The 22271-nt window shown below is 40.4% G+C and overlaps 1 protein-coding gene across 7 annotated transcripts in view; it reads right to left on the bottom strand.

The window, feature by feature from the left end:
• Positions 1–21606, bottom strand: part of PRRC1 (proline rich coiled-coil 1) — a 29222-nt gene extending 7616 nt beyond the window's left edge. Inside the window, exons 1-6 of one of the 7 annotated variants that reach the window (XM_030005050.2) lie at positions 21472–21493; positions 15935–15939; positions 13712–13828; positions 9618–10001; positions 8195–8352; positions 4273–4375 (exon numbers count right to left, since the gene is read on the bottom strand). In XM_030005050.2, the coding sequence (XP_029860910.1) occupies positions 4273–4375; positions 8195–8352; positions 9618–10001; positions 13712–13808 (742 nt within the window). In that variant the 5' untranslated portion in view covers positions 13809–13828; positions 15935–15939; positions 21472–21493. The other 6 variants (XM_030005054.2, XM_030005052.2, XM_030005049.1 and 3 more) reach the window with 6 other exon arrangements.
• Positions 21607–22271: the final 665 nt, after the last annotated feature.

Here is a 22271-nt window from a genome sequence, read left to right as displayed (position 1 = left end):
TGGTAAGAAATGTTTGTGTGCCACACAAACTCTTCCTTATGAAAGGGACCAAGAACACAGATGCAGTTCATAAAATCCAGTGAACAGCTGTCAAATTACGTAAGCTTTTAAAGAAAGGCTCACATTACTTTCTAGCTGTCCTTGGACTGTGAATTTCAGTATCATTTTATTGCCTGTCTGTGTCCCTACAGCTTTATCCTGTTTTTAGATATTAAATATATATGGAACCAAAAAGTTGTAAGTATTTCTGAATGATTTCCATATGGTGGTATCTCCATAAAGAAGGATGAGTTTTCACTAAGCTTTTTTAGGATAAAACAAAACAGTTCATGAATTAAAAGAAATCTAAAATTACTACAAAAGATTGATGAGTTCAATTATACCTCACATCTGTCTTTATCACAGCTGGATCATTTTTATTGTCAAACAATTTATGCAAAACCATCGCATAAAACTTGTCCCTGCTGTGACAAGCTTTCTTAAGAACAGCTTAAACCTTTTTCAGACATGGAATATGACGTCAGAGAAAGCTGCATAAGTAAATTGCATCAGCAACTGTAAAGGACAAATTACTGGACAACATGCCCACAAGCAGGCACCAGAAGCAATAGCCATGGTCATGCCTCTTGTCATCCTTAGTCCAACGGCTGTGGATGATGGAGGAGTACAAGGAGAAAGGACTACAGAAATCACCAGATCTACTGTCATTTACCATACAGCATCTCCTCTTGCTTCTGCTGAAGACAGAATATTGAGCTAGATGAACCACTGGACTGGAGCATCTATTCTACGAGGAAAGACTGACAGAGCTGGGAATGTTCAGCCTGGAGAAGAAGAGGCTCAGGGGGATCTTTGATGTGTACACATATCTGAAGGGAGGCTGCAAAGAGGACGGAGCCAGGTTCTTTCCAGTGGTGTCCAGTGACAAGACCAGAGACAATGGGCACAAACTGAAACACAGGAGGTTCCATATGAACATCCCGAAAAACTTTTTTACTGTGAGGGTGACTGAGCACTGGCACAGGTTCCCCAGAGAGGTGGTGGAGTCTCCATCCTTGGAGATACCCGAAAGCCGCCTTGACACAGTCCTGAGCAACTGGCTCTAGGTAGCCCTGCTGAAGGAGGAGGGTTGGACAAGATGACCTCCAGACATCCCTTCCAACCTACACCACTTTGTGATTCTGTGATCCAACAGGGCATTTCTTATGACAACAGCAGCAAACTAGTAAAGAAACAGCCCTTTAATCTGTCATTTTTCAGGCCCACTGACTGTACAAAACCACGTTAAGCTACCTCTTGAAAGAAAAAAAGAACAGAGCCCGGCGGTTTTGCTTCTAAACACTAACACTCCACCTAATTACACATGCTGCCAAAGTCTGCAGTATTTATCCTGATGTAAGAAAAACTGCTCCATTGATAAAAAGCCTGAAGCTTAAATTTTAAAGAAAAGAACAATTTATTCTTTGGCTCGTATTACTTTGCAGATGTCAGTTACGGGAAACATTATCTTTTTATAAAGAATCACCAGACATATGCCAGAACAGTAGTAAAACATTCTATTTGGTTTTCAGGCTATTTTTTAACCTTTTATTTATCAACTGCTGTACTGAATGGAATTGGGTATATACATCATTGAATTTGGGCAACTGTTTTAAACACTAAACACTGGCTAACAACAGACTAAAAAATTAGGGAGAGTATCTTTTTTCATTGATGACTTCTTGACAGAAATCAAGTCAACATAAGTAAACAAGTTCTTAAAATTGAAAGCAGGCTTTTGCTGAAGTCTTGTTTGAGTGCCTAGGTATAGAAAAACTGTTAAAGGGTTTTTAATGCAACTAAAACCTAACCCATAATGTACCTAGTAAATTACTGCATAGTGACTTAAGAACGGTAACTGTGCCCCATGTTTGTGTATTGCAACAGCATAATACAGATTATGTTCTTTTGTATTAAGGATCATTATATATCAAAAGCATATCTGTGTTCATCACAGATACTACACTGCATTAAAAAGAAACAATTTGTGACAAGATCTGTTACACACTATGGCAATATGGAAATATTAAAACCTAAAATATAAGAATTGACATACTCTGGTAAATTCAGAGACAGAACTGTCACATTAAGTTAGGCTTTAACACTTGAACATGAAATTTGATTACACCCTGTATATTATAAAATGAAATGACAGTTCCACATACAATTTAAGATTCCCTGTCATCTTTTGTTATAAAAGCATTGATGTTTATGCTTATAAGGTGACCATATCCTGTGCAGACAGAAATTTTTGATTCCAGGTGCTTGCCTCAGATGACATCTTCACAACATGCCAACCAAAACAGTTCAGCTCTTTTCAACAGAGACTACAGAAATACTATTTGCTCATACGAAAAAAAATATTATTCAACAACCTCATCCAGAAGCTTTGGTAATTTCAGGCTTCAGCATGAGGAATCTGAAATTTGTTTGGAATTGCAGCAGTGGGGAGAGAGCAGAGAGAAGTGGGGCCACTTGTGGCAGACATGGCTTATGTTGATCAGAAAACATTTCAAGAAGGAAGTAAATACTAAATTTACAAATCTCTGTCCTATTTCCACAACCTGCAACTAGAAAAAAGAATGCAATATATTAATGGCCAAGATGTATACAGATGCTTTCCTTCCAACATGACTTCAGAGAACTTTGAGATAACCACTGAATTTGCTTACACTAACTGAATCTTACAAGCAAAGCATTTTATTAGAATTACTTTCTCCTCTACGTAATGTTGTTCTGTCCCATGAATACTGTGTCAAACTATCCAAACTGTCATTGGACACTGACAGATCCTATTTTAAAAAGGGATGGTCATGACTGCAATAGAAACCTTAAATACAGTTCACCAAATTCTGCATAATCAACATTTACTGTAGCTTTGCATTGCATCCCACTAGTCCTCTCAAATACTTTCTCAGTTGCTGGCTGGCCTTCTCACCAATTTCAAATCCCACTACCTCCTCACTAGTCAGCTGCTGGGATATTTTCCCTTAAACGTAGGACAATTAACTACTACTCAATACTTAGGTCATCTTCCCCTTTTATTCCACATATTGTCCACTGGATTAGTAAAATAGTGCAGCAACATGGTTAGCTGGATCACAGAATAGGTCCAGCTGAAAAACAGCTCAGAAAAACAAAATGGGAAAACATTTTAATAGTTTCTTCTCAGCCTTATCAGTTTCCTGACCAGCTTCACCTACGTGAAGACAAAGGGCAGTACTGGCACAGCTAAGGAGGAGGACTCTTTACCAGACTGCTGGAAGAGAAAAAAACAAACCAAAAAACAACAAACAAACAAAACCAAACCAAAACAAAAAAACAACCAACCAAAAAAAAAAACCCCAAACCAAAAAAACCCCAACAACAACCCAGAAAACCAAACCACCACCCTAGATAAATTTCATCTTTTGCTTCCCCATTTTAATGAAGTAGAAATCTCAGGTCAGTTATATGTGACATGCAATGTACTCCAGTAAAACAAGAAAAGGTGAATACCACAATACTTCTCCTTCCTATTAATTTTCAAGATGCAGTTGAAATGCTATGCTTTTCCTTCCAGGCTCAATGTCCAGCAGTACTTCAGACTTCATTAGACCATTTTAGAATTTTAATGTTCCTACTAACTGACTCAGGAACTGCTTCAAGTTTGCTGAATTTCCTAAAAATAGTATAAATACTATTAGGCTAGAAAGGTGGAACAGCTGAAAGTCAGAAGAATGCCTCAAAAGCTATGTAATTACCTCTGTCTTATGCCTCTCCGAGTATGCCTCCCTTTTGGCTTGTTTTAACTTTAATGTGATAGCTTACACAGTAGTATTTAAGCATGTGATCCAACAGAAAACATACAGTGTATTTTAAACTCAACTCCATAAGGCGTAAATAGAGACACAGTAAGAGAAAACAGTATGCAACTTAGGGATTATAGACAACGTCTCTTCATTGGTTTTTTTAACTTCCTCACCTTTCACAATCTGAATCAAAGGTATTACTATGCCACTATCTGAACTATAGCAGAATACAAAAGTCAAATGAACCTCAAGACACATATAAAAAGTCAGCTTCCAGAGTGAGAGTTTCATTGGACAATACACTTGAGAAATCAGTACAGAAATTGTGACTTTGAATTAACACATTACATATACAAACTTCAAGTGTAAAAGCAGTGTGCTATTATATTAACCCCTCTTAACATATACATGTATTACTTAATGGCTTGTCACAAATACTTACTGATGTATGGAACCATGCCAGGATCCAGCGTTGTGATCATGGTCTCCACTGAATGCTTGGTTTTATCAAGAACAGACTTCACCATGGGATTCTCAGCTACACCCTAGATTTAAGCAAATAGATTTCCATATTATCTGCTGTTTTTTTCCCAAGAAACTCAAAATGCTACAGTTAAAACCCAAGCAAACAAAAAACAAATATTAAGCTGCTTTGTGTTTTTCTTACCACATTTATACTATACCTATTGTATCTCACTCCTCAGCACAAACGCTACAGGATATGACTATCAGTGCATGACTTCTGAGTTACAACATAAAGTTCAAATATCATCTTTACCACACTCTTCTGCATTAATGCAGAAACAGCCCCATCAGTGATGGTGGGCCACTCACTTGATATAGTCCTACTCTGGGACTGGAAGCCTTGAGCATTTAGCAAAGTTGTAGATTCCCAATGCTAATTATAGGTATCATCAGACTAGGTAGCTAGATTTAGACTGTGATAACTCAAGCTGAAGAGTCTCTCTTTTCTAAACTTCATAAAGACGATAGGATCTATTTTTGAATGGCCCATTATTAACAAGTATTTCTAGAGCAATTGAGGTCAAAGTCCTCAATTTATAAATAGATTCTAAGCACTGCTGGAAAAATGTTCTACATTCTCCAGCCAAATCATAGGTGGAGCTGCTGACAGACTTAAAAGTTCATTAAATATAAACATAAACACTGTCCTGTGTCTTGCAAATAGCCTTAATGAATGTCTGTATCTTGTCAAAAGTTTATTTAAATTCAGATGAGATCACAGGGTGAAAGAAGGAAGATACCAATGCTGAATCATTGAGAGAGAAAGCACTGGAAACTATTTTACAGAAACTTTTTATAAAATTTCTTTAGTGAACAGACTGCTTTCAGTCTTGTATTAAAACTGCATATGCTTGTATTTGTTTCACTAAATGACAAGCTTTACCTAGGACAGCACTGTGCACATACATTTTTCTGGGAAGTGCTCGCTTAATACACTCAACACAGTATTTCAGAGAACTGCAGAATCAGAGTAGTTTTAATTACCCGAGAATAACTTTTGCTCAGCAAAGCTTCTTTCCCATAAATCACAGAATGGTTTGGGTTCAAAGGGACCTTAAAGATCACCTAGCTCCAATCCCCCTGCCATGGGCAGGGATACCTTCCACTAGAACAGGTTGCTCAAAGCCCCATCCAACATTAGAATGCTTTCTATTATCTTTGTGGCAAGCTTAACAAAGAAAAAAAACCCACACTTCTACAACTACTGAGATACTGTATAGCTACTAGGAATGACTATCTTATCCCATGCTTCATGCTGAAATAGTTCATTACTGGGTTCAGGTACTCTTCTCACCACTGTGCAAAGCACTAAGCCTAACTGTAGAATTTTGTAAAGAAAACAAAACAATTACTCACTCCAGCACAATTAAGCTTTTTCAAGCCAGAGCCCACTGTAGCCACTTGTTTCTCATGAATATAACAAAAGACTTTTCTGAACAGTTGCATTCACTGACTAATACGCATACTCTTATGACTACTCATGTATCCACAGGATGCCATCAAGAACAGGGAAGTTTATACTCCTCCTTCAGCTCTCTAACAATTTGAAGTTTGTCTGTTGTTTTAATAAAAACTGAGTTCCTCAGAAACATTTTAAGTTGGAATTTCCAGTTTTAGCATCTCTCCAGTAATGCAAAGCCAAGCAGTACTTCTCCAATCAGCAGTCTGGCTACTTAACTAACATAAAGTCATTATACATCTCCTGCAGATAATCAGGTTCCCGAGTCGCAAGAAGCTGCTTCTTCTGTCTATGGAAGATGCCTTTAAGTTCACCAACGTAGCACAAGCAGGGAGAAATAATCTGTAGTTTTATACCAATGCAAAACATGAAGTTACCACAACGCTGTGAACCATAATGCAGTTACGTTTGGAATTTCTACCGAGTCAATTCTAAGTCAACATAAATCGAAATTGCTCAAATGGAGAATCTTCCACGTCAGCAGAGCACAAGCACAAATCTTTTGAATATTCAGGTCCTGGCTGTCTTCATTGCTCAAACAGACAAGTATGCAAGCTGTCAGGTGCAATGACTGCAAAAGTATCCAACTTTGCCTCTGATATATTATGTAGAAACCAATCTTGGAACTGCTACAAGACTGCTCAGCCACCTTTGACAGATCAAAGGAACTGAAACAGTCTCATTCAATTCTAGACCATTAATTTGTCAATTTTAGATTGTCACAGTCTTGGATATTACCTAGCTTGAAGGAAATATGGAAGAAAAGTGTATGATTTCTTAAGAACACTAGAGGAAAAAGGGTAGTTCAAACTACTTCAAGAACAGAAATAAAGGTAACTGCTGCCACTGCTGTGTAATAATTACCAGTTAGTCTCCCAGATTCTGGCTGATCTTTAAAAAACACAGTCTGATGTGTGCTTACAAATATCAAGAACTTGATGGCTTCAGTATAATTAATGATTCCTCATTCTTCCACCTAGGAAATTCTCAAAAAGAGGTCACTGAACACACAGAGCACATGTAACACTTAATACTTCAACCAAAATCTAGAATTTATCGTTGAATTCAGTGATAAAGACCTTCTCCATAAATACAAACAGGACACCTTTTGGAGCCTACTGGTGTAAAGGCAACAATGATGTGGATGAGATTGGCTTTTCAACTAATTTGCAACTGCAAGCTCTGGCACTTTAAAAAGGGCTACAGAATCATGTTACAAGAAAAATGTTCTCTCCTGGAACATTACTGTCTATTGCAAACATTAAGAGGAATATGATGACTGAGAGAAGGCCGATGTTATTTAAAAGAATAAAGAAAATGTGTTTTTATGATCATGAGAGGCAGCTCTCCTTGAAAAGGGCAGCTTGACAACTCTGCTCTCACCGTACTGATGGAGGATTAATCTCGCTTTTTAAGAATTACTGTCAAGATGTATATTCCTGGAGTAAGGGAGGGCTCAGTCTGCCATGTCACACATAACTTTTTCTCCTAGCTTTTCATGTTCAAAAGGGCTTGAAAGTCCCTCCAAAACTCAGCAGTCCCACTAGGACATCAATCTTCTTGATTCTTCCATCACATTTAGTATGAGACAGTACAGAATATGGTGTTGCTCTTGAAGACAGTTCAGCATTCATGCACTCTTAGATCTTTTTGCCACAATCTTCATGATGCTACTTGTATGTAGCATTTGTCACAGCTCCAAAAAGGTTACAGGCTAATGAAATTCTACTAGTTTACGTTGCTGCTTATTTCCTCTGTATGATTAGATTGCACCACAAGAAGTATCTGTTCTGCACTATATAATCCATGCCTTCTAGCTGAATAGAAAAATCCTACAAAATATCTTAGACACTTCTTAGGTAAGCTGTTCTTTGGTGGAAAAAATATGTATTTGTCTCTCCTTCACAAGGTTGGTTTGTTATAGAACATGCAGGACTTGCATCCCATAGAAATCAAACTCAGTTCATTAGGAAATGATAAAGAAATGGGATATACAAAGAATTCTGGTGAGATAAAACAGACTTTTTCTGCATCCAGTTGCTGTTAAGTAAAAAGTAGCTTTCAGGTCTTAAAGAGGTTCTAAATCTTCACCTGATTTAAGAACGTGACAGGATCTGTTAGGTATGCATATCTTCCTCTCACAAGCACTAAAATTAACCTAGAACAACATCTGCATTTGTGTAGTCCTCCCTCCTCTATAGAGAGGAGGAGCAAAAGCATAGTTTCAGCAAACACCACTACTAAAACCAGCCACCTTGCACATGAGGCCAGAGAAAAGACAGGATTTATAGCAACATGCATTTAAAAAATAAGATACGTCTTATTATAGTCAGTAAAAAATGGTAATTCCTTGTGAAGGGTAACAGACAAAACCCCATACCTTTATAAACCCCCACAGTCCTCCAGCAGGTGCTCCACCTTGGGCAGTACATACTCTGGGGTCTTCATGCTCCTCAGGAAAAGTGATTGCAGATCCAGTTGCAGGAGCCAAAGGTGATGAGAAAGTTGCTTGTTGAGTAATAGGATCTGCCAAAACACCTAGTAAGAGGGAAAAATAAAACACAAGTGTTCACTTATTTTACTGCATTTAACTTGTTACATTGTAGCAACATGCAATTGTTCCAACAGGAAAATGAGCAGGAAGAATAGAAGAATACTGGGCTGATTCACTTCATTTCTTGAAAGCCCCAGAACAATTCCGTTTGTTAAAGGTTAGTAGATATAACTACTGTGAATGAGTTCAACAATATCTGCTGATAGAACCGAGACTGCTGTACATTATGTATAAAATTAAACAATGTTTTTTTCTTAGCAGGTCAGTTTAACAGTCATGCTTTTTACTGCATTCAAATTTTCATAAGCAGCCCACAGTAGAGGAAAAAGAGGAATGGGTGTTGCTCTCTAAACAAAGAGATAGGAATGTTCTCACGCATAATAAAAGAGAGAGAAGTAGGAAATTTTCTAACCCTGAGTGCTGGAAATTAGTAGGAATAGAAAAAGGAGCAAGCGAATGAATAGCTTTACAAATTTTAAAGGAAAACAAAAGAAACTCAAACAGCAGAAAATTTAAGCATGAGCCTTTGCCCCATCACTCAAGCCTATTTTAACCGATTCTCCAACATAGCCTTAATCAAGAGTTATTTTTATTTTACACTGCACAATTGATAGGTCTTTCTAGACGTTTTCCTAATACAGACTACTTAAAAGAGGTATCACCAGTAATAGTAAAGGCCTGGCCCAATTGTGGTTGAAAAGCCAAGTTTCTGTTCCACTAGCAGAAAATTACATCAGTTCAGCAACTACAGCAATTGCTTGCATGGAAGGTATGTATTTTTAGCTGTCCTAATGCAATTTAGTAGCTGGAAACAAGAAAATAGAAGCTGGTGTCATGTGATGAACAGCTTGTTATAGATAGCTTTTCAGAACAAAAAATTATGAGATTACAGCCTGAAGTATCACATCATTCTGTGGAATATCATGGCTGGAGTTGACTTTCTGATCTAAACAAAAGATATGTATATATGTTCAGCTGGGCTTTCCTGTACAAGTTAACAAAAAATAAAGCTCCCAAAGATTTTTCTGTGAGCCTGAATGCTAGGAGAACTCTACTAAAGAGGACTCTCTGTCCTAGACCATGACTGTATTTTGAAGGTTACTCTCCCTTCTTCAGCTACATTAATTAAGAGTACCTGGAATAATAAAGAAGCTGAACTTGCAGAACTCTAGCAGAGTGGTGGAAAAAGCCACCCAGGAGATCCCTCATCCTGTCTCACAAACATGAAAGCATATGAACAAAAAGTTACCTGTGACTGGAGGTGCAGAAAATGATGGCATCAGTGGGCTCTGTGGTGCTCGACCAGCATGACCTCTGGTAATGTCATAGGTTGAAGACACAGAAAATCCTGAAATGGGGGGACCAGTGGGAGGTGCAGGAAGACCAGGGCCAGCAGTAGAGCTTAATGGAAGAGATGTAGAGAACTGGGACACGGAGGTACTAAAAGCTGAAGAGGCAACAGGAGGTGGGGCAGGAGTTAGAGGTGGTGCAATAGTAGAAACCGTTGCAGAAGGCACAACTGGAAGAGAAGCTGAAGTCATCATAGGAGGAAGTGGAGACACTCCAGCTGGCAAGGGTGGTGAGTATGCAGGAGAAGATGACATGCTTTGTGTAGCAAGGGGACTGGACAAAGCTAGAAAAAAATGAGAAGAAAAGGAATTTTAGAAATGCTGAGCCTTAATCTCAGAGATTCAGTTATATAATTGTTCGGATATTTTACAAGTAAGTTTTGACCTGGTCTGTTTTTTTCCCTTCAAAGTGAATTTTAATTCTGCTTGAGTTTGCATACAACACCAATTGTGCTCAATTTTTGCTGAGAGTACCTGGTAAGCCACATCTCTTTTTTTTGCATGACCCTATCTGTCATAACCTTAAAAAGGCAAGTCAATGTTTTACTACTGAATTTATAGCAGCTGAAGTCTGCCTCAGACTTTTCTAGGTAGTACTGTTCTTTCTGAGCGACTGCTTAATCAACAGGAATGATGATGATGCAGGAAGTGCCCATCTTTAAGAATAAAACATACTACTCATAATATCTGGGAAGGCAGGAGTTACTTCAGAGGTATGGTTCTACAAGACGGGCTGAGCACCAGGCAGTCCTCTCTTCCTTGGCACCCAGCCTCCTAATCCGTCTGCTTCCTCTGTTTCAGTCTGGCCCTCAGCTGATCCTTGGATAAGCTAATTTTGCTCTCTAAACCAAGTTTAGGCAGAGAATTAAGTCAGAAAAACAGAAATTACCATTTTTGATAGCAGTAAGCTGTTGGATCAGCTCAAGCATCTCACTGGCCTCAACCTAAATATCAGTGACAGTCAAATGATACGCTAAGTTGCACTAATGCAGTGGACTCCAAATTTTATTGCACACCCCTACCGGTAAAAAATTTTTGAGCATGCACCCCCACAACATATGTATATTTATTTATTATTTACATGTACCACTGTACTAGTATATTATGTATAGTAGAAAACACACACAATAGAAATTTAAAATGGATGAGATAAAGATGAATGAAAAAAATTAAAAATCATTTTTATTTATTAACAGTACAAAAACTTCTCCTCCCACTGAAAAGTTTTATTAATATACTATTAATAAAATAACATAATAGGTTAATAATGGTTAACATACTATATAATACAATTATTAATCATTTTTTAGTATAAGCAATGTGATTGAAGAAGCCTCATTATTTGTTAAATCTTGGTTTAACACCTCATGATACTGCAATTTGAAGGTCTGGTTCTATGTTCACATTATTTGGATACTTGGCTGTACTGGCTGTCATAGCTGGAAAAGATACCTGACAAAGATACATAGATCCAAATGGAAGTACTACATTATTGGCTGTGCTTACTAAATCATTGGCTGTGCTATTTGTCTTCCACTCGCACCCACCAATTATGCAAAGGTTTTTCTTGAAATTCAGCTAGCAAATTTCCATCTTCCCTGATGTTGGTCAATTGTTCTTGCAAACTAATCAGAAGGTGTTAACACTTTCATATTTTTAACAAATGGGTTCAAAATCCTCCACTGGAACTCTTTGTTGGGAAGATTTTTACACAAGTCAGGAAATTATCTTTGCAAGTTTATGTGTACAGATCTGACAGTTTTTATATGTGACACTTCCATTGTTTTTGGCAACAGGATTGCATAATGATGGAAACATTTCCAAATATCAATTTTCAAAATGCTCTCTCAAAAGCATGACTTTCTTACAAAAAGTTGTTACTAGAGCACTCCTTGTTAGAACATCATCTTTAGCTTGAAGGGACAAATTATGAGTGCATATTTTTTTGAAAATATCTACTAGGTAGCCCACTGCTGACAGCCACTTGTCATCACAGAAAATGCCAGCAAACCTGGGATACTTGTCTTTTTGTTAAAGAAAAACATTCATGTCATCTTTAAGTTCAACAACTCTTTCAAACACCTTGCTACATGACACCCAGCAAACCTTTGTGTGATACAAAAAAAATTCATGGTCACCCCCTATCTCCCTACAACGTATTGATAAAAAAAATCTACTATTTAAAGACCATTTTTATAAAATTAACCACATTGATGACATCCTGTAGCACTTTGTGCACTTCTGGCTCCAGTTTCTTTGCTGCACTAGCTTGCCTATGAATGAAGCAGTGAATAAATTTCAGGTGTGGTGATATCTCTGTAACCTTATTCCAGAATCCATTTTTATCCTAGTCAGATCAACTGTTCCATCAGTGGTTAAAGTTACACAGTTTTAATAAATACATTGCTTTTATTAAAGAAGTAATTTACTGTTGAGGATATACCTTCTCCAGCACAGCCCTCCTTTAGCATTTGACAATAAAGTAGTTCTTTGGGTATTTTATTATTGAAACAGAATTTAGCAAAAAACCATAAGCTGAGACATGTTAGGAACATCTGTACTTTCAGGCAACTGGATAGCAAACTTCCCACACTAATTTGTGTAATTTGTTCTAATACTTATTTCTTCAGTGATGCCTTCTCTGCATCTTCCTACAGTATTTGCTGATGAATGCATTTTAGTTTGTCACCATATTGTTTTCCATGTATTATTTCAGACATTTTTACCGTGTCAAGAAGAACAAATGTTTCCCCAATGTACGTTTTGCTTAGTTTTTTAGATGTCTTGCTAATCTTAGTGGCTTCATACTAGCCTTGGCTAATATCTCAAGGCACAACATGCACTTAGGGCAACGTTCATCGTTAACAATGGCAGATGTAAATTTATATTTCAAATAGTCCTCTCGAAAATTTTGAAATTTTTTTGGTCAACTGTTTGTCAGATCCAATTAGATTGTTAGCCATATTACAAGGTAAAAACAATGGTACAGAGCTCACACTAGGAGGCACAGAAGCATCAGCTCTTCCATTTTCTTGTTGTTGGATTGTGCTCACACTATTAGCAGTATTTTCAATCCATGGTCTCTTTGCAGGAATCTTTTTTAAGTCACTTGCCCATTTTGTGAGGGCTAGTATAGTTAAAATTAGATAACATAACCCATAAATCTGCTCAAGCAGGCACACAAACTGCAAGGCATCGCAATATGATGAAAGTGAGCAAACGAGTGAGGGTGCTACTGTCAACCCCTTTGCATCATGGAACACCCACTCTTCCCTCAGGACATGTGAATGTCTGGCGTATGGACCAACTGAGTGGGGACACCAGCATCAAGCAGTATATTAAATATTAAGTGAAGCTTAATTTCCTTCTTATTTTTTTAGATAAAAAGAAATATTAATGGAAGTTCTAATGTTTTCTTCCCTCACCCCAACAGATTGCCTTGCACATCCCCTGGGATAAGGGCACTCCACTTTGGAGTCCACTGCACTAGTATGACTCAAGATAACAAAACCAGATATGTCAGAAAATTAAATATTTGGTATCCAGAATATGGTATTCAGATTTTTCAAAAATCAGAAAAAGTGCTTTGATTACCACCCACAATATTAAAAACCAAGTGATTATCCGGGTTTACCACTATCCCCTACAAGACTGTAAATTTGTTTTGTTTTTAACTCCCTCCTATGCTGCTCATCTAACTGTGTGCTGTAGTGGAAGGCATTATTTCCCTGGCCCCACATCCTTAAAAAACATAAGTGCATCCGCATGATTTCATAAAAAAGTTTCAAGAATAAAAAAAATGTTTAAAATATTCTGTGTGTCAGATGCATGTCAGATAAGAAGCACACTTCCATGATTAAAAAACAATTTAAATTCTTCCAATTAGTCTGGAGAAGAGCACTGTAATTATGCTGATTGCAATGTTTTTGGATGAATTGCTGTGCTTCAAAAGACATGAATAAACATGCCCAAGTTGCTGAGGAAGCTTCTGTACCTAATGAGACAGGTGTAGCAGTGGCGGCAGCAGCCCCTGCTGTGCTTGGTGGGGGTGTGCCAGGTGGAGTTGTCTCTATTCCACTCTCTTCCATCATTCTCCTTCACCTATGAAAAGCTGTGAGGAAAAAAAAAAAGCATATCTTGAGAAACAAGGGAAAAGATTTTAAATTAGAATGTAAAGGCCACAACAGTGTGATTTACATTCCTGAACAGAGCAGGTAATTCAAATGCCAACTCTAGAAAAGAGAAAAAAATTGACTGATCTCAAGTACATAATTATCCACTTACATCTCATTTCTCCTGTATCTTCCCTTTATTTTTAGCACTGTGACAATACCTCAAACTCCAAGCCTCTTTCTAAAAACCTTACTACGCGTGCCCAGTTACCGCTTCCAATATATACTGGTAGTACTTATGTAAGTAATAATAGGGAAGTAATTACACATCGCAAAACCCATATCCCACTGAAAGAAAAACTTAACAACGGGGTAGTATTTTGCTGCGTTACTGAGCTGTAGCAACTCCAACAAGGACCAGCTACTTTCAGAGCCGACGCATACAGGATGCAAAATGTGGCAAGAGGCAAGGCGGAGGACCGAAGCCTCCCCCTCCTGGCAGCCAAGAACCACGACTGCCCACAGGGTTGTAGCCCTCTCGGGCCTCAGCACTTCAGCAGATGCTCCCGAGCATCACACCTGAGTGCACGCACCTTGCTCAGCACCACGAACAGCCAGCGGCACAGCTGGCAACGGCCCAGGAGTCCTGATTCTGTGACCTAAGCTCTAACCATGACCGTGTCTACCTTAAAGCAGAAGCTTTTTGGGGTCAGCTAAATAAACCTCCAGAAAAGCCAGATGAAACCAGCTGAAATTCACTTCCAACATGAATAAAGTTATACTGAAATTAATTTACACTCAACAAGTTTCCCAGTACAGACAACTCCCATAAAATCCAAATACCATACTGCTCTGGTGACATTATCGGACATGAAAGTAATTGAAAACTTTGGCTTTTATTTTGAAGGCCAGATTGTGTCAGAAGTCTCTTTTAACATCTTTGAGTAAACCTTTAAAATATACTACTTCTGAAAAAGTAAAGCTATATGCTTATTTAAAAATCTTAAATTAATGTAAAAGGGCTTAGGAGAAGAAAAGGAGAGGGGAAAAATTTGGGACTTTCATGAACACCTGGAGATTTTTGTTCATCAGTACAGAGGCAGCTAACAAAAACCCCTGCTCCTCCCAAGTCTGGTAAACTAGACAGCAATAATTTGCACTGCTCCCTGAGGTAACAATTCTTAAGGAACTGTCCTGGGTTCAGCTGGGATGGAGTTAATTTTCACAGGAACCTGGGAGGGGGCACAGCCGGGGCAGCTGACCTGAACTAGCCAAGGAGCTATTCCATACCATGTGACATCATGCCCAGTATATAAATGGGGAGCGGGCTGGGGGGAGGGCTCTCCTGCTCTTTCTCGACTCTCTGTGGGGGAAGTGGTGGAGCGTCGGGTCCCGGGTGGTGAGCAGTTGCACTGTGCATCACTCGTTTTGTATATTCTTTTATTAGTACCGTTGTTGTTGTAACTTCTCTTTTTGTGTCGTCCCAGTAAATTGTCCTTATCTCAGCCCTCGAGGTTCCGTTTTTTTTTTTTTTCTTTTCTCCTTTCTGATTCTCCTCCCCATCCCACCGGAGGGGGGCGGGAGGAGTGAGCGAGCGGCTGCGTGGTCCTTTGTTACCGGCTGGGCTGAAACCACAACAGGAACTTTAATGAATAAAAATCCTAGGTAAAGTAATTATGTGTATGAAAAACAGACAGACTCAAACATTTTCCACCATATCCATTACATCAGCAGCTGCTGAGGACTGCCAGCTTATTCCCTTTAACAGTTTACAGAGGAAAAGCTTAGATAATGTGTTGAGTAAAAATACTTGTGTGTATATAAAAAGAACTCTACTTACAAAAATACAGGGCTTTTCCTCTCTTTCAAAAAACCCTCATTGTTGTTTTAAATGTATACGTAACTCTTTAAGTTTGATAGGGAGGAAAAACTACTGTTATTACGAAATTGAAAAATCCAAAAAGTAGGACATCAATATTAGTCTTGACAGGCTTACAAAGAGTATCAAACACAAATTAAAGCATAAAAATCACATAGGAGAAATTATAGTCTCTCTGACAAACCAGTATGCTTTGCATAAGTGATTCAAGATTAAACATTTCAGCCCAGCCTCAGAAAGCAAGTAAATGTTGTTTAAGTGCAGCACTCTTCATGAAAACCCTCATGACAGAGGGATTTTAGATTCTGAGTACATCTTCAACTAATTTAAAAGCTTCTCTTCAGGTGGGATGAAAGGGTCAGTAATTGCCTGGTGGGGAACAGACTGTCTTTGCAGAATGAGTACATCTTATTATCCCTTAGAAAGCAACTGCACAGTCTTCCATTAAATTTCACCAAGCAGAAGAATTTGCAATAATAAGATTTTCTCTTGTCATCAAGCTACCGGAGTTTACACTCCCCTTCATAGAAGTATTTCAAAAGTCATTCTTCTTCTAATTATACACTGCAAAGCAAGAAAGAACTTTCCATTGTGCAACTAAAGTAATCACTGACCAAAACCTCACAGAAACATTTTATTTTATCAAGGCTCTTTGCTGCTTGATTTCACTTGATGCCATGATTTAAAACTGCTGAGAGGTGCTTACTACTTAAAATAAATACTGTGGCCATGTAAAATGACTGAAAAAAAATTCCACAGAGCAGCTTTTCAAAAACTCTGTACACAGCTTTTTCAAAGCTTCACAGAGCTACTAATGTCAGGGGGAAAATGGGACAACCCCCCAAAATGTAACCTGACATCTGGAAAGTTAGGAATTAGTAGAAATGTAAATAACTCTGTAGTTAACTTCACAATGAGAAAAGTGAAGCTAGCATTAAACAGAAACAGCAATCCCAAACTTGCAAAAATTATGAGTCAGTTGCTGAAATATAGTGATTAAAAAAAACCATATAAGTGACTTCAAACTTGAATTTAAAAAAAAGGAAAAAAGAGTAGTTTCAGATTTTCTCCTCTCACTTGTAAACATCTCTGGGAAAGCCACCCATCTGCAAATCCAGCCTGGCCAGGAGATGGAAGTTTGAGAGGGGTATCCTGCCAGTTGTAGGGCTTATTTCCTCTCCCTTGGACTTTGCAGGTCCAGGTGTGCACCCCTAGGCAACATGTCGCAGTAAGCTGGATACCCTCAGAGTGACGCCCAGTCAGAGGCATACTGCTATCTCCTTTCTGTTCTGGCTTAAATTTTATCCTTTGACCCTAATACATCCCATACTCTTTGATGTATTGTCCACTATAATCAGTTGGGGGTTTGCCACTAGCTGGGGAAAAGATGACCTCTCCCTACCTTTTGCTGGAAGAGTAGACAAATTCCTTTATTCCCTTGCATAACACACAATAGCCTATAGTATTTTCCTCCTGCTCTCAACTTTTTCCTTCACTCACTTCCCTTTCCATCTACCCACCCCCATGCCTATTAGAGAACCCTGAAGCCTAAATGCTTCTATATTTTTTTTACCTTTAGCACACCCATCCCCTCACACAACCATCAATCTCATTGTGAAGTCCTGACCTGGCAGGGACTAACATGAAGCCTGCACAAATAACAGCTTTCTATACACTGAATTCTCAACATAAGCCAGTTGTGGTTTGCATGTGCTGCATGAAATAACATAAATAATTAAAAAAAAAAATGTTAAGGAGAAAGGTAAGACATGGGAGGAGGGAATACACAAAAGGAAAGGAAAGCAAGAAGTACAGTAAGTGTAACTGGAAGCTAATAGCTCATCATGTTGAAAGAATCCATCACTACATACAATTAAAACCGATCCCACAGGATATATGGTTTAACACTTTAATCTAAATGGCCTACCTGAAATCAGTTACATGTGCAAAATAGGGAAGCATTGGGGTGGGGGGGTGGAAGTAGAACATGGCGGGGGGGGGGGGGGGGGGGGGGGGGGGGCGGATATCCCAGGCAATCCACAGACCTTAACAGTGTTCAGTCCTCAACAAAGTTGCCAATGAGGGTTTCTAACTTCCCTTAGGGGAGTAGCAGGGAAAAAGTTTCCCAGTAAGATCAGCCTACAAATCCTTAATGACTGCTGGGTGTGGAACCGGACTGTCTTTTCAGTGATTTAAAAAAAAATAAAAGTAATAATTCTCCATAGTCCAAGCCATGAACACATACTTTGAAGCAAGTAGCACCTGAAAATTCAGCCTAACTTCTTAAGGAAGTGACTTTTGTTGCTTCTTGCAAACTAGAACATTTTGTATTACTAAATTGAAAAAACAAAGGAGAAACTCTGAGACTGGCAAATTGAAGCATGTGCAATTAGGTGAAAATAACAGCCATACTGCCATCTAGTGATCTGTGGTCATAAATTGATTTCACAAATTTGATAATCTCACCATATTTAGATTGAAGAAAATCTTGACTTATGCTTCTATGAAAGTAAAAAAGAAGGGACATGGAAAAGAGAAACACAGAAAACCACAGAAAAAAACACATTCCCAATGATCAGTCATCCTTAAAATAACCCCTTTAAGAAGTAGAAGCATGAATTTTGTTAGGCTTCCATCGATTATTTGGTAAAAAAAAAAAAAAAACCCTTGTCAGTACTAATGAAGACACTATAGGGGTAATGTTAAACCCCCACATTACACAAAGAAAATATAGTATACCCACTAGGTCTATCCCGAGTTGAACAGGTAACTATATTTTACTGATTCTCTTCAGCTGAATCTCATCCATTAACCCAACCTCAATTGCAGGGCCTGTGTCAGAAGGGAAAACCAGGCTCAAGTTCTGACTGAAAATTTTAACAGGGCTCATATTAAAAGCAGGAATGAAATAATTTGATTTAGAGACTAAAAGGCTGAACTGGCAAATTATTCATCTTTTAAGTTTAATAGGAATTAATTACATTTGTCCTAATATTTTTTAATAATCTTAATGACATAACCACACTTCAGAAGCATTATTCAGGTTATTACTCTAAAGTATAGAAATTCACAGTTAATGATAAAATTACCTACAAATGGAGATTAGCAAGTTTCACATGGATAAAAACACATTTTCTAGAAATCAGTCATATTTCAGAGTTTATAATGAGGCCATACTTCCAGTCACCCTTAATTAACACCTTCTTGTATTTCTGTAGATGCTCCTGATAATAAAAAAACCCACAACATACTTAAGAACCCTAAGAGGCAAAACTATCCTCTAAACAAGAGTCTAGAAGGAAATAAAACCACAGCTGGAATACTAAATTCAAATGCTATTAAACTTCTCATCTTTAATCATAACTGGCACAACTATTTTAATTAAATGTGTGTAACAGTACAGGTTACACACATGGTTAATGGCTAAGCACAAGCTGAAAACTGTCCAGAGTAAGGACATTTTTTTAATTTATTTGAACAAATCAATTGTTTGGAGCTACTCCCAGTGCAACAACCTCTTCAAACAAAATGTTACATCCTAGGTTGCATTAACTGATAGACAGATTCACAGGCACATACTTCTATTCAATGGGAGAGAAGTCAAAGGAAAAAGAAGCCCAAGAACCCACAAAGATGCAAACAAGAGGGATTAAAAACAGTGACCAAGAAGAAAACAAGAAAGAAAATGACAAAAGAAAAACCTTCACCTGTTAAAGATGGAGTGAAGCTAATGTCAACCAAAAAGCCAACACTTTTAAAAAACCAAAACAAACCAAAAACCGAGTTGAACTGTTAGTATATTAAAGTTTCATCTGAAAAATCCCTCACATTGGTTTATTCTATTTTACAAAGGGAGGGCACAAAATCAGGGATAAAACTTCCTTCAGACTCCTGTCCATTAAATGCATGCAGGTCCCAGAGGGCATACAAAGTCTCACTGAAGCCAAAGGAAGGGCATAGAGGGATCATCAGTTTAATTACCTGGTGTTAAATGACTTGTTCTAAAGTCCAAAGTCTTAAAGAGAAGTAATCAGGAAAGACAGACAGAAAGACAGACAGAAAGAAAAAAAAAACCCACCAGACTCTCCTATACCTGTTCTATATTCATAGCATAATGTGAATCACAACATCTGCACCAGTTTTTCACATTAAAAAAAAAGTCTGTTTTCCAAGCAAAATCCAGTATGCCTCAGACCTAATGCAGTACCACGATAGCTCAAAACACCAGGTGTGCCAAAAAGGGTTAACCTTGTCTTGAGACTACTGCAGACAGAGTTATCATAGTCCACACGTACCATAAAAAATAAGAAGTTCCACCTTTAGAAAAGCTTCCTAATATCTGAGAATTATTTTGCTTCCCACATTCTTGGTGCCATTGTCCACTCTTTGTATTTGCTCCGGACCACCAGCACCCTTACCATCAAATACTTATTTTTAAATACCACAAAGCTTATGTAGCTCCAGGGACGACTTAGTTCCAATGCTATACAATAGTATACAATGTTACATACAACTACATAAAACCATCAAAGAAACAGCTAAACAAACCCACATACATTCTACCAATTTGCACCAATAGCTATATCATATTATGTGATGCAACAGCTCTGGCACTTTCAGAGGTTTTTCCCCCCCAAAATAATGCTTTTTTCATGTGACAATAAAAATAAATAAATCATATAAATAAAGGGCAAATCACTTCAACAATGCCTCCAGAGACATTGTAAACTAATAAAGCTCCTGAAGCATCACTTCTATCAGATAGATACTAACAGATCCTCAAGGGTGAGGATTTCCACTGTCAATCACACTCATTCAAGCTGAAACCACAGGGGGTTTTCCAGGACCAGCATTTCCACCCCCAGCTGCACGGCTGGAACGCACAGTCCCGAGACCAGCAATCCAAGCTCGCTACACAGTGCGGGGAGGAAGCCTGGTCGCTTGGAGGGTGACTCACAAGAGCAGAACAATGTTAAGTGACCTAGCAACGTATCAGGACCAGCCAGCTGGAAATTCTATAGAGAGTGCGGGTCCATGCACATGTTTGCAATGCCACCAGCCACGGAGGCAGCAAGCAGTCCTGCTGTAAGGACTCTGATCGGCATGCACAGCCCACGACCCTCACCTCACAACAAGCCTCAAAGCGTGCTCCTCTCAGCAGGGAGGACAGGAGCCGCTGCTGCCCTTTAGAAGGACAAGATGGTGCAGAACAAGAGGAACGAGACAGAGTGCCCACAGCAGGGTCAGGCCCCCGGCTGCTCCCCAGGACCGAGCCCGCTGAGAGGCCGACACCGCGCAGCCCCGCGGCGTGCCGCCCAAGGGGGAAAAGGGCCCGGGCGGGAGGCCTCGGGACGGCTCCCGGACCTCGGCCGGCGGCCCCCACACACGCAAACACACGCACAGACGCGGCCGGGCCGGCGGCCGCCCCGCAGGGCCCCGCCGCTGACCGACGGCAGGCCAGGCGGAGCGGCGCGGACCCCGCCGGCATTCCCCGCTCCGGGAAACACCCCAGCACCCCCCCTGCCTGCCGCCCCCCGCCCCATACGCCACAGCCTGCCGCGCTGCCCACCCCCGTAACCGCCGGACCTGCCCCAGCCGCTTCGGCCCCCCCGCGGCCGGCACCCGGGATAGCGGGGCAGTTACCGCTGCGGGACGCCGCCGCCGCCGCCCGGCCTAGCGCAGCCCTCCAGCCACTCCCTCTCCGCCGCCGGGGACGACGGGTGCCAACGCGTCCCCTGTGCCCGCCACGACACGCGGCCTCACCCAGCCCAAGCACCAGTGCCCGCCGCCTCCCGCTGCCGCTCGCTCGCCCGCCCGCCCGCCCGTCCGGCCGGCCTGCCACGCTCGCCCCGCGACAAAGCCGCGCCCCGGGACCTGCCGGCGATGAAGACAGACACCGGCCGGCTCCGCCGCCGACTACAGCTCCCAGCAGCCTTAGCGGCGCCGCGCCCGCCGCCGCGCCCGCCACCGCCCCGCGCCGCCGCCGCGCTGCCACGTCGCCGGCGGCGCTCCCTAGTGGCGTCACGCGCCCCCACTGCCATTTCCGTCGCGCCGCCGACGCGACGCTGCCGCCTTCGAAATGGCGGCGGCGGGGAGCCGGGAACCTCTTTTGCCACGTTCGGTGGGCGGCGGCGGGGAAGGGCCGCGGTGCGCGGCAGGGGAAAACGGCAGGGCGGCCAACAGACCCTGCCCGGCGCGGAGGAGCGTTGTTGCTGCGGCGTGCGGGCTCGCTACCCAACACCCACCCGGCGTCCTTCCCGCCCCGCCATAATTGCGCGTTGTCTCACGTTTGCACCTGCGCAAATCGTGAGCTGTATGGGTATGGTATCCATACAGGCAGCCCCTCTGCCTTCTTTTTCTGGTTACTGGTGAGAAAAAATTACACGGTGGACTTAAATTTTACACTCTTAACAAGCCATCAGGCAGCCTTTCCTACATTTCTAGTTGTGGGAATTTGTATTGTAGTTATTGCTGCTGAGCTTTGGCCTTTCGTGCGGTGGGGACCTGGGTCTTCCTTCGGGGCCTGGCAGCAGGTCTTGGTGCCAAACCCAGCAGCCACCCTC

The sequence above is a fragment of the Aquila chrysaetos genome, chromosome Z (assembly GCF_900496995.4).
Source record: "Aquila chrysaetos chrysaetos chromosome Z, bAquChr1.4, whole genome shotgun sequence".
In the NCBI taxonomy this organism is placed as follows: domain Eukaryota; kingdom Metazoa; phylum Chordata; class Aves; order Accipitriformes; family Accipitridae; genus Aquila; species Aquila chrysaetos.
Note: the sequence above shows the minus strand (reverse complement) of the source record. Positions and strands in the feature narration are given on the sequence as shown.